Source organism: Eptatretus burgeri, chromosome 16 (genome assembly GCF_056783735.1).
Source record: "Eptatretus burgeri isolate ZD-2024b chromosome 16, Ebu_testis_v1, whole genome shotgun sequence".
Taxonomy (NCBI): Eukaryota; Metazoa; Chordata; class Myxini; order Myxiniformes; family Myxinidae; genus Eptatretus; species Eptatretus burgeri.
The window spans coordinates 11,720,742-11,734,181 of record NC_140976.1 but is presented as its reverse complement, the minus strand read 5'-3'; the positions used below and the strand labels follow the sequence as shown (position 1 = coordinate 11,734,181).

Genomic DNA, 13,440 nt, shown 5'->3' with positions numbered 1-13,440 from the left:
AGTTTCATCCGAATCCATCCATAATTTTTTGAGATATCATGCTATATAATTTTAGCCCTATCTCTCAATGGTGAAGAATCACTTATAAGATTATCAGATCCGGATCTTCACCAAAATCTAATCAGTTCCTCCTTGTCACACACCCAATGTGTCCAAAAAATTTCATCTGGATCCGTCCACAACATTTTGAGATATCCTGCACACAAACAGACAGAAAGGGGTGAAAACAGAACCTCCTTCACCTTCGGTGCCAGAGGTAAAAATGAAACGTTTCATTAACATCACAGCAGGATAGCCGAGAGGTATGCATGCTCGAACTATGCTGGCAGGCCTGGGATTGAATCTCGACCAAGCTATAAACTGTCATCTTGGTGTTTCACAAGCAGGGTGGTTCATCACTGTGTGTGCCGTTAATCTGGACGTCACATCTGCCGGAATCCCCACCCTCTCAAACCCCTCCTCACTGTCCTCTTCCCTTTATCCCCCCTCCCCCTCTCCCATAACTCACTCTCCCACCCCCATCTCTCCCTCTCTCCCACATCCCTCTCCCTCTCTCTCCCTCACTGCCCCTCCCCCTACCTCTCTTCCCTTCCCCTCTCTCTCCCACCCCGATCCCTCTCTCCCCTTCCCCTCTCTCTCCCATCCATCTCTCCCACCCCGATCCCTCGCTTTCTCTCTCCCACCCCGATCCCTCTCTCTCTCTCTCCCACCCCGATCCCTCTCTCTCTCCCATACCGATCTCTCTCACTCCCACCCCAATCCCACTCACTCCCACCCCAATGCCTCTCCCTCTCTCTCCCCGTGCACCTCCACCCCTCTCCCTCTGTGAAGGGGACTAATAAAGACTGATGGTTTCATTTTGAATTGGCCAAGGAGATAGCATGGGGTTTTTAATGCTCCTGCCTGGTTTTATATAGAAGCAGGCAGTTAAAAAAAATGTTGCTGTTTGGGCACGTTTTATAGCCCTTCCCTTCCCCTCCACTCTTTTTGCCTTCCTTCTATTCCTTCGCCTCGTGCTGCTTCTCCAACCCCTCACACATCCTCCCCACCCCTCACACAGCCTACCCACCCCTTCGCACTGCCTTCCCCACTTTCTCACACTGCCTAACTCCTTCACAATGCCTTCCCCACCCTTCATGCCTTCCGCACCCCATCAGACTGCCTCCCCCCCCTCGCGCTGCCCCCCCACGTTCTGCCTCCCCACCCGCCTCACTGCCTGGTCTCACACTCCCTCACCCTCTCCTCATGCTGCCTTGCCCTCCTGTCCCCTCATGCTGCCTTGCCCTCCCTTCCCCTCACGCTGCCTTCCCTTCCCCTCCTCTTATGCTGTTCTCCAGCCAAACCCCCTCCACTACCATACAACTCTCCATAGGTCACCCTCTCATTTGCTCAAGGTCTTCTGACATCAGTTTGGAAATCAGATAACATTACCGCCCTGCATAAAAAGGTGCAAAAACAGAGCCCTGCAATGACAGACCAATCAGCCATCTCCCAATCATCAGCAAGGTCATGGAATCAATCATCACTTCAGACATTAAAGCCTTCCCCTTCTCCTCTGCCTTTATTTTCGATCATCAATATGGATTCAGACCAGGTCACTCTACCCTGGACATGCTGCTTCTGCTTTCCTTACAATGGATGGAGGTCCTCAATGCCAGACATGAGATCAGAGCCATCTCCCTCGACATATCGCAAGGTTTCGATACGGTCTGGCACCCTGCCCTGCTCACCTAACTCTCTTCCTATGGCATCCAAGGCAATCTCCACTAATGGCTCGTAGACTTCCTCTCCTGTCGCAGTCAACATGTGGCCTTCAATGGAATTCTCTCATTCCCTCTTCCTGTCCAGGCTGGAATTCCCCAAGGCAGTCTTGTGAGCCCTGTGCTTTTCTGGTTTTCATCAATGATCTTGCCAACTCTCTGGAAAATCCTCTTTATCTCATTGCTGATGACTCCACCCTCTGCAGTACCATCTGTCATCCCTCTGATCGGCAGGCAGCAGCCTCTTCACTCTCTACAGACCTGGATAAAAGCACAAGCTGGTCCAACACTTGGAAAATGTCATTCAATCCTGACAAATCTCACACCCTCACACTGTCTCTCTGAAAAGACCATCTGAACCCCTCCATCTACTTTCTCAACAATCCTCTTGAAAAAGTCCTTTCATTTAAGCTTTTGGGCCTTATTGTCTGCCATGATCTTTCCTGGGAAAGCCACATTTCCAAGCTGGCCTCCAAAGCCAGTCACCGACTGGGCATCCTCCGTCATGCAAAGTCCTTCCTTGGCACACCTGGTGTGAAGATGATCCACCTCTTCCAAAGGAACCCTGAAGGTCACAGTGTAGAGAAAGCCCACACACACCGACTGTTACCTCGACTTTGATTCCTGTCATCCATTGGAGCACAAAAGATCTGTGGTACACACATTCTCAAAAAGAGCATGTGAGATACCATCCTCCATCTAAGACAATTTGAGAGAGACGGACCATCCTCAAAAGGTTTTGAGAGCTAACGGTTACCCAGACAGCTTGCTACCAAGAAGGAGAACGATCCTACTTGGCCCACACAATAGAGTGGGACCGAAAGAACAACCCAGAGGGCTTTGTGTTCTTCCTTTTATACCGGGTGTATCGCAGAGGATCAGCAGAGTATTGAAAATGGCAGGAGTGGGAGTAAGTTTAAAACCAGTCTTCACTCTCAAGAAAGCCCTTATGAGGGTAAAGGACAAGCTACCAAGGAAGGACAGGGCAGGGGTGGTGTATGCGATACCCTGTGGTTGTGGAGCCGAGTATGTGGGAGAGACGGGAGGACCTTAAATCAGCGTATTGCTGAACACCACAAGGCCTTTGAGTGCAATTATCCCAACAGGTCTGCCATTGCCAAACATGGGCTCAAGGCAGTACACACAACTTTTTGGGATAGGGTTAGCATTTTGGGTTCAACCCCGAACAGGACCAGAATACGGATTCTGGAGGCTTGGCATGCAGAGGAAACAGTCACATTGATCACGCAGGAGGTGGTGGATTTACCTTTAGCATTTTGACATCTCTTACATAAACACACTGGGGAATCCCGGACATTGAATGGACAGTGTGACCACTGCTCATTTTTATAAATGCCAAGGTGAGCCAATGAAAAAAGCCAATAATTCACAAGGTTTCGGAAAAGCGATGATAATAGAAAACCTATACGCTAAGAAAACCTATAGAAAACCAAGACGCCAAGGTGAACAATGAATAGCCAAGATCTTGTGAAAAAAGCCAAGGAGTGGTCACACTGTGCATGGGGTGTCCACGTAGTACGTCATCCCGGCTGTTCGGACGAATCCCCGCCCCCCCCCCCCCCACAACCTCTTTTCCGCACATGGCCACATTTGCACTGTTGTGAATTTACTTATCACATGCATTTAGCAGCATGCATGATCACTTTTGACCGTGTTTACTTGCAATGACAGTGACCGATTAATTATTCGCTGATGTTATCTGAAATGTTGTTTGGTGCAACCTAATTGGTATACACAAGTGTGTTCTTTGATCCGTTAATGTGCTAATGGTTTTTAAATTTTGTGAATGGTCATAATGCGTGATTAACATGATACATGCGTTGATTGGCTGTCCAACTTAGCCCACCCCCACCTTTGGGTATTTCGGGGGAAGTTGTGGTAATGTTCATCACTCTTGAGAAAGGTTAAAGCCGGTATCTCACTGGGCTGTGACAGCTTGCGACTAGTTGGAGACACAAAATTGCGATAAAACAGCAATAATTTTCACTTGGAATCACACTGAATTTATACTAAAACACATTTGCGTATGTCTCACGAATATCGCACGAATGTCGCACGAACTCCCGGCGAAATTTGGGATGAACTTCGACCGGAGTTCGCATAACATTTGCACGACATTCAGGTGACAAAACTGAGATTTTTTTGGCACATGCAACTGTCGTGCGACGGTCGTGCGACCATCGCGCAAATGTCGTGCAACAGTTGCATGACAGCTGTGCGTGACAATTGAGAAATCGGGACATATATATATATATATATATATATATATATATATATATATATATATATATATATATATATATATATATATATATATATATATATATATATATATATATATATATATATATATATGAGGCCTCTCCCTTCCAGCAATCATATTGTCATCAGATGTCAAGCGAGATGGACCGCAGTGAAGAAGTGCAGAACCTGCTGGATGAGGACCTCAACCTGGATGAGGACCAGGCCAACATGCTGAAGGCTGCAGCATGTCTTCTTGCTGCTGCTGCAGTCAAGAAGGCCAAGTCCAAAGCCAGAGAAAGGAGGGCCAAAAGAGAAAGAAGAAAGAAGAGTGTTTGGGTGAGAGAATGGCTCTTGAAGAGACACAAGTATGGCATGTATGAGAAGCTCATGAAGCACCTTAGAGAGGGGGATGTCAAATCCTTCAGGAACTTTGTCAGAATGGACCCAGAGATGTTCAACCACATGGTGGAAGATCTCACCCCTCGGCTTGAGAAGAAAACAACCAACTTTAGAAAGCCTCTGTCCCCTGGACTCAAGCTGGCCATCACTCTAAGGTATCTAGCCACTGGGGATTCTTACAAGTCGCTGGCCTATGGGTTCCGGGTTGCCCCCAACACCCTCGTCATTGTTGTGCCAGAGGTGTGCCAAGCCATCTACGACCACTACCAATAGACAGCCTTCAAGTGTCCCACAACAGAAGAGGAGTGGAAGGAGGTGGCTCAGGGCTTCTCAGACAAGTGGAACTTCCATCACTGCTGTGGCTGCATAGATGGCAAGCATGTGAGGATACAAGCTCCACCTCACTTTGGCAGTCTGTACTACAACTACAAAGGCTTCTTCTCCATCATTATGCTGGCCCTGGTGGATGCCAACTACAAAATATTCTCTATTGAATCGCAGTTTTGTCGCGCTCTCGGGGGTCCCAGGACAGTTTGTCATTTTTTTCTCCAATCAGTCACATAGTAGAGTAAATTTGTGGTTTGACCCCAAAAAAATTGATACAAAAGTTTTTTCAACGGTTTTGGGTAGGTTTTGACCTCCAAAATAACATACTAAAAATCTACTCAAATCCACCTACCGGAAAGGGCCTATTTTCAAGATGGCGTCCAAAATGGCCGCCGTCGGCTTAAATTTCCATAGAATGTGCAATTGCTGGCCTACATTTGTGATTTTTGTGTCACTTTCTATGTTTTGGAGGTCAACAAATCCAATGAAACCATTTTCAAAGCTGATCAGTGATGGGAAAAACCTTAAATCCAAGATGGCGTCCAAAATGGCCCCCAAAATGGCCACCATGGGCATAAAATTGCTACTAAATTGTCAATAAATACCGTGCATGTGTGATATATGTGTCGATTTCTATGTGTTGGCGGTCAACAAATCCACTGATATCATTTTCAAAGCTGATCAATGATGGAAAAGCCTTAAATTCAAGATGGCGTCCAAAATTGCCCCCCAAAATGGCCGCCATGGGCATAAATTTGCAACTAAATTGTCAATAAATGCTGTGCTTGTGTGATGTATGTATCGATTTCTATGTTTTGGAGGTCAACAAATCACCTGATATCATTTTCAGAGTTGACTAGTGATGGTAAGGCCTTAAATCCAAGATGGCGTCCAAAATTCCCCCCCCCCCCCAAATGGCCACCATGGGCGTGTACTTGTTTTAAAACAGGCAATAAATGGACTACATTTGTAGTGTTTGTGTTTATTCCTATGTTTTGGAGGTCATGCCCAATCCTTCAAATAGTGTCTACCTGAAAAGTTGTCCCGTGTGTAGTGATCAGAATTAATTGACCATCTTGTGCATAACATAAATAAAAATATGCTTTGGTAATTTAGAAAGTAATAAATTAATCGGCTCTCACAATGATCACCATTTCCTCTAGAACGTACTTTCAATTAAAATGCCTTCAAGTTAGGGTAAATCGAAAACATCAACGAAAGTTCGTTCATTGAAGTAGCATTTACCATAGATAAACTATGCTTCCTCTTCGTCCTCCGATACTATCTTGTTGAAAGGATTTTCGCAGGTATCAAGTTGACAGGGTCCGCAGACGCTGTGGCATGGCAGACCGTATCCCCTACAGCTACAGCGACTTGTTCTACAGCCAGTTGTGCAGTTGCATCGGATCATCTTCAACAACTTTTCTGGAGCAACGTCCTTGTCTGACATGACTGGAACTAGTTTATTGTCCTCCAGTTTCCAACCCCAGTCTGTTGCCTTCAAGTTTCCGTTCCTCCCCATCCAGACCATAATCTGATAGTATACTCTCAGAGAGTGAAACCTTGTTGAAGACGCTGTTGGTGGCAGACGTTCTGGGGTGACAAACGACTTAGCTGAAGCCAGTTTCTTCACAAAGACATTATATCGCAACTTGGCGAGGGAATCACAGGGATGTCCTCCAAATAATACTTTCATGGCATTGTTGCCGTTTTCTTGTTTGGTTGGGGACAAGGAAGGTGTTTGCACAAGTCTTGATTGCTGAATCCCCCTTTGCCAGTTTCTGAAATGCTGACTTTTTTCAAATTCCAAATACTCGAGATGTCGAGTCACACCCAGTGAAGGCATGAAGGAAGAGAAGATGTGGGCATAGCTCTTCACCCAATGATACTTTCAGCTGGTTGATATTGTGCACCTTCCAGTTCCTGGATGAATTGTCAGAACGAAAATACAGTTCTTTGCTGTCGACGCTAGCGTAATGCAATAATAGCACCAACAGATCTGTATCTTCTCCAATCAGGGTAGTTGATTGTTGGTATGACGATGTCACTGCTGCTTTTACTATGTCTACATCGGCATCCCCTGGTGCATGAATTACGTTCAAGCCAATTTTCTTCATTTCCTCACTGATGAGGTTGATGAGCTGTTGCTTGTTGGAGCTCCTGGACAGGAACTCATCCTTTTTGCCAGAGAATTCTGTTCCAGGTGTGAAGCTGACTTCGGGATGAACAATATGGCCACGGCGCTTGTGTGTATTGTCCTTAATAGATGGTCCATCATCATAACCATCAAAAACGACTGTTGCTTTTCCATAGTGACGAATAGTGAAGTCAGCATACGACTTGGCTATCACATTGAAACTGTCCCCGGCTGTCCATGACAAACAATGCAGCAAGGAGCCACCATCAAGAACATAGTGCTCAGTTTGGGGAACAGAGTCAGACACGGTATCATTTGACACTTTGGCAGAATGGTCTCTGATAGCTTGAACTAATTGAGGTTTGTCAGCCTTTCTGAAAATACCTATACCCTCAAACAGGGCAGGGGGAAATGGGCTCAGCTCATAGCCCATGACATCTTCCAACGAAATGTCTCCTGTTTTTGACACAACAAGAAGTCTTTGAAAGAGTAGAGCAGGGTCAATTGCTCTGTCTGGACCAAGTTTGACTGAAGATACATCTCCAACTTTGAAAATGATTTCAATAGATTTGTTGACCTCCGAAACATAGAAATTGACACAAAAATCGCAAATATAGGCCAACAAGTGCTCATTCTATGGCAATTTAAGCCCACGGCGGCCATTTTGGACGCCATCTTGAAAATAGGCCCTTTCCGGTAGGTGGATTTGAGTAGATTTTTAGTATGTTATTTTGGAGGTCAAACCCTACCCAAAACCGTTAAAAAACCTTTTGTATCAATTTTTTTGGGGTAAGGCTATTTTTTGTTGTAGATTTACCCGACTAACAATTTAGTTTCATAGGTCGCCAATCCCTCACAAAGCTGTCTCACATTTGTCGCACCTTCTGACTCACGGAAACTAAATTGAGAAGGGTTCGAGACAACCGCGACGACTCTGTGACTATTTTGAGAGAAAATTTGTCGCACAAATTTTTTGAACATGTTCAAAATTCAAGCCACACCAGAGCGACGTCCTGCGACTCACGCGAGGAAATTGAGAACCACCGCGAACGTTTCCAGACATTTTGGAGAATCCCGTTCGCATTTTGTCGTGAGCTGTCGCAGCCCAGTGAGATACTGGCTTAACGGATGCATGGTGCTTTGCACATGTTGTTGATGGAAACTGTTGAGTCATTTTTGTGTTGAATTAAAGGTTGGAGAATCTACCATGGAATCCATATATTATATTCCCAATCGCAAGTGTTTACTTGCAATATATGTATATATTTATTTATATTTATGTATACTAGTGAGGGCCCGTAGGTGCGTGCATGTAGGTGCGTGCCAGTATGTGCAGCTTCGTTCCTTCACTCTCGTAAACGACGACTGGATTGATGACGACGACCCCTCTCTTGTGACGCCCCCTCTCTCTCCCCCCCTTTATCCCCCCTCGTCCCGCCCCTCTCTCTCGCCCCCTCTCCCGTCCCCCTCTCTTGCCCCCTCCTCTCTCTCCCCCTCTTTTGTATTGTGATGCCCTCCTCTCTCGCCCCCCTCTCTCTCCCTCCCTCCTCTCTCCCCCCTCCTCTCTCGCTTCTCTCTCTGTTAATGTATTCACAAATGTCTTCCAAGCACAACAATTAATTCAAACCTTGGGAAAAAACAGCTTTCAAACCCTTGGGAAACAGCCCTTTCCCTTGGGGAAATTCAAACCTTGGGATTAATTAATAATTTGAACAATTAATTCAAACCTTGTGAAAAAACAGCTTTCAAACCCTTGGGAAACAGCTCTTTCCCTTGGGGAAATTCAAACCTTGGGATTAATTAATAATTTGAACAATTAATTCAAACCTTGGGAAAAAACAGCTTTCAAACCTTGGGAAACACTTGGGAAACAGCTGAAACGGATGAATAACGATATCAAACCTTGAAAAGGCACATACTCAGGTTCCCAGCGTCGATTGTGATGTCATACCAGACGAAGAAGAAGAATTGTGACGTCAATCGTGCAAAAAACAAACAATAAATAAATAAACATTAATTGTGACGTTATTCGTGGCGTCATAGCACCGTGTCTTGTCATTGGTTGCAGATAAATGGCCGTAACTTGGGAACCGCTTGTCCGATTCATATCAAACGTTGAAAAGGCACATCCGCGGGTCCCCAGCAATATTCCTGGCAAGTTTCAATCAGATCGGACCGGTAGTTGTTGAAAAACGGCGGTCGCAGACAGACAGACACACAGAGATTGCTGGAATTATAGATAGATATATACAGGGGGCTGCAAAAGTAGGTATACAGTAATGATATACTGGTATTCTCCTTACTGTATACCTACTTTTGCAGCCCCCTGTGTGTGTGTATATATATATATATATATATATATATATATATATATATATATATATATATATATATATATATATATATATATATATATATATATATATATATATATATATATATATATATATATATATATATATATATATATATATATATATAAATATATATATATATATATATATATATATATATACACATATATATATATATATATATATATATATACACATATATATATATATATGTATATACACATATATATTGTTGTGGTTACCAAATTCGCAAACCACCATTCAGGTCCCTTAGGTGAGGTATCTCGGTAAGTACATGTGTAGTTAGGCCCAAACCCGTTGTCTAGTGGGAATACATGTCATTTATGCGTGCTGCGACTCTTCAGGATAGCCGTTTTTCTTTTACTATCTTTATTTTGGACCAACCGCCATTGTTACCACCACCAGTCACAACATCAACCACCAACCACAACGCCGCTTCACCACAACCGCCACGACCTTCACGTCACACCTCGCAACCGTCGCATCGCCACCGTTCTTGCGCCGCTTGTGGGTACCGGTGTTGGACTCGTGCAGGGCGCGCGCCGAACAGCGTGTACAAAACCACGGATTTTCTGCTTCAAAAACGGATCAAAAACGACACACGCCCACTTTTGTGCCGTCCAATCGGTGAGCGAGGGGCGATTTGGCCCCGCCTCCAGGGCGTTGGAGGGCGATCGATATATGCAAATTTATGGATCAAAAAGCATTCACGCCCACTTTTTCTCGGGCCAATGGGGAGCGAGGTGAAAGGTCGAAGGGAGGGGGTCAAAGATGAGAGAGCGAAGCCACGGGGCTGATATAAGCGACCGTGTTCGTCAGTCAAGGAGAACAGAGAGTTAAGACTTCGCGGGCGGTGGAGTTGGCAAGAAGGAGCTGGTCGTCGTGTGCGTTGGAGTCGGAGTGGAGGGGACGGAGCTGTGGAGAGGCGGCGAGGGCAGACGAGGGGGTGCTCGCGTCGTGCAGGGAGCTGCACCCCAGGGAGGCCGACAGCGCGACCTGGCCAAGGTGGAGACGCTCGTCGCGGGACTCGAGGCAGAGTAGGAATCCTCTATACCCCGAGCATCAGCAACCCCCTCCTGTTTCCCCCCGCGCTGAGATAGTGCGACCAAGGGGGCCCCTTTCCCACCCCCTACCAGACACTGCCCGCGAGGCCCGCGGAGTTGAGGCACCATCGCCGCTCCGCGTCTCATCACCAGACGGGTAGGCCCGACCCGGTCTCGGCCTCAGGCCCGCCTCATCTTTGAGGGTATTCTTTTCCTTGGTTTTGGGTATGTGTTGTCGGCGCCGTCTGTGAAGTAAAATTGTATAAGTGTTGCCGTGTGCTCGCGTAATCGGTATTAGATCTGCATTGTCGCATTTGCTTTTTGTGTAAATTGCATTGTGTTTTCCTTTGTTATGTGCTTTTGGTGGAATTGAATATGTGTGCTTTCCGTTCAGCGCGAATAAATGTGCTTTGTGTTGAACTGTTTCCCGCTTCGCTTCGTCATTTCTTTCATTGAATCCTCATCTTGCTTCACGTAAAGGGTTGGTAGTGGGCTGAATACGCCCGATAATTAATCGAACCGTCGAGGTCGACGAATAACACCGCTCGGTTATCCCGATAGTACGGAACGGGTCGCTTAAGTGGCCCGTGTCCGAAGTCGACCTGCGGCGAGGTGCGATCGCCCGGTCTACCCTCCGCGTGGGTACTTAGGTAGGTCGAATTTGGCGAGCAACCCTATCCCACGCGGGGGCTGATTGGCTCGATCGCGGTGAGACCGAAAGGTCCACCCGTGACTGGTTCCCGGCGTTAGTCCGAGAGGGTCACGACTGGATTGTCCGTCCGGTGGGCGACGTGCCGCGATTCGAGTTACGTGGCCGTCAGCACGCCGGCGGGCGCGAATCCGCAACACTGGTGTCAGGTCGTGCGATACAAATTCATCGCCCTCCTCGCGGCACTGGTATCGGAGAACAGGAAAACGGGCTCTCCTGTCTCCGGCTAAATTCACGGGAATCGGTCCAGGGGTGAGAGAAGCGACCCCCGATTCCCTCCAAATTACGAGCGAGCCAAATTAACCCTTTTAGAGAAGCAAGATGGCGTCTCAAGGCGAGCGGGAGCCGGGGGTATTAGAAATGTATATGTGTAGTAATGTAGAATCCATGGTACAGGATGGAATCCCCGTGCAGGAAATGTTGATTGTGCAGGAACACGGACTCGCCCAACTGAACCCAGAGCCCGAAATGGGTGCGGCAGCGGCCGCGGTGTATGACACCTCCCCCCCCCCTCTCCACCAAAACCCTTCCCCAACCCTTGCCGAAACGGCTCACCCAAGCGCACCCGACATGGCCCAGCTATGCGCCATGCTGGCGGCAATGAACGAAAAGATGGATGCGAATACACAAAAATTGGATGCGAATACACAAAAATTGGATGCGAATACACAACAAATGAACGGAATGGAAGCAAACATGAAGGAAGAAATGAAAGAGCTACGGGGTGAGACGCAGAACATGGGCCGATGCCTGCAGGCGGGCATGAAGGCCGTGACCAGGGAGCTCGGAATGGCGACTCCACGTGTGGAAGCAAACGAGCTGGAAGGGGGTGCAGCGGCTGACAGGCCCGCGGTGGAGGCGGGTAAGGAAAAAGTAATTCGGGAGACAAGAGACGAGGTGAAAGTAATTGCGAGGGAGAGAAAAGAACAATTAATACGGAGAGCAAGGAATGAGGTACGCGGAGATCGTGAAAGAGCAAGGAGTGAAAAACAGGGAAGGAAGGGAGCGACTTAAAGAGAAAGCAAGGTTGACCTACATAAAGATAAGGGAAAGACGCCAGAAAGAAGCAGAGACCAATAAACACGATGAAGACGGGGTAAGTGACGCACACACACACACGGAGGTAGTGGAGGATAATGGGGGTGAGCTGGCGGACTGGGTAGAGACCCAGTGCGAGCACCTGGATGGCCTCCTCCAGGAACGAGGGGAGGGAGTATGCCCCCTTGAGGCGAGTCACGACCAGGTGAGTTCGGTCGTGCTTTGTGAGGTTGAGGGGAGGAGTGCTGCGAACGGGTGCACGGAGAGCTTGGGGGGTATAGAGGCCCCGGAGACCCTTGTGGGGACACGAATCCCCAGTGTGGTTGTCCCTGTGTGTGTGGTGCAAGGTGTGAGTGCGTCCCCGTGTGTGGAAGCGACCCCGTGTGTGAGTGGTGTGGTGGCGAGTGTGCCGGAGTGTGTGCTTCCCAGCACGCCGTGTGTGGATGAAACACCGCGGGTGAGTGCCCCCGCGTGTGTGAGTGAGGCACGGTGTGTGTATGAGGCACCGCGGGTGAGTGCCCCCGCGTGTGTAAGTGAGGCACCGCGGGTGAGTTCCCCCGCGTGTGTGGGTGAGGCACCGTGTGTGAGTGAGGCCGTATGTGTGGATGAAACGGCCAGTGTGGATGAGGCACCGCGGGTGAGTGCCCCCGCGTGTATGAGTGAGGCACGGTGTGTGAGTGAGGCACGGTGTATGAGTGTGGCACGAGTGAGTGAAAGGCCGCGAGTGCGTGGAGCCACGTGTGCGAGGGAGATGGCATGCGTGAGTGAACGGCCGAGTGCAAGGGAGACCGTGTGTGTGAGAGAGCGGTATGTGAGGGAGATGTCGGTTGGCATGCGGGAGCACGCAGCCGCGTCTCCCGGTGTGAATGTAATGGAGTGGAGTGTGAGCGTCGTAACACGCGGGAGTGCGTGTGTCGAATGGCGACGACGGCGACATGACAGGAAAGAAAGCTGGGTAGCGGCTGTAGTTGTTTCGGGGACCGTGCCGGGTTCACCCAGCAGTGAGCACGAGGTCCGTGCTGTGCAACGCACGAGACCCCCACGTGCTCGCTTGCGAGAGTGAAGTCCCGGTCCGGAAACGCCAGCGGTGGATTTGCCGATCCCGCGGACGGACAAAGTTTAGGCAGGACCATGGATTTGGACCGGACGGGTTCTCTACGCGGGCATGTGTGTGAAGCTCCAACGGACAAAGCACATGTGTTCGCGTGGGGAACCCCTCGAGACGTGGGGCTTGTGTTTTTTTTTATGCGCACGGTGACGCCATGGCTGCACGTGGGGTTGGAATCCGGCAGGAGGGGTATCTCTGCCGGATGGTACCGTCCAAGGAGGGACGAGGAACACGTGCAGCTGCATGACGTCACGGGCAGGTGCAAAGTGCGCGAGCTCT

General features: G+C 48.3%; 1 protein-coding gene across 1 annotated transcript in view; it reads right to left on the bottom strand.

Moving 5' to 3' along the window:
- Positions 1 to 4,774: 4,774 nt before the first annotated feature.
- The window catches only part of LOC147010519 (uncharacterized), a 77,430-nt gene continuing 68,764 nt past the window's right edge, over positions 4,775 to 13,440 (bottom strand). The window contains exon 16 of the mRNA XM_085860368.1: positions 4,775 to 4,786. Coding sequence (XP_085716494.1) covers positions 4,775 to 4,786 — 12 coding nt within the window. The remainder of the gene's footprint in view (positions 4,787 to 13,440) is intronic.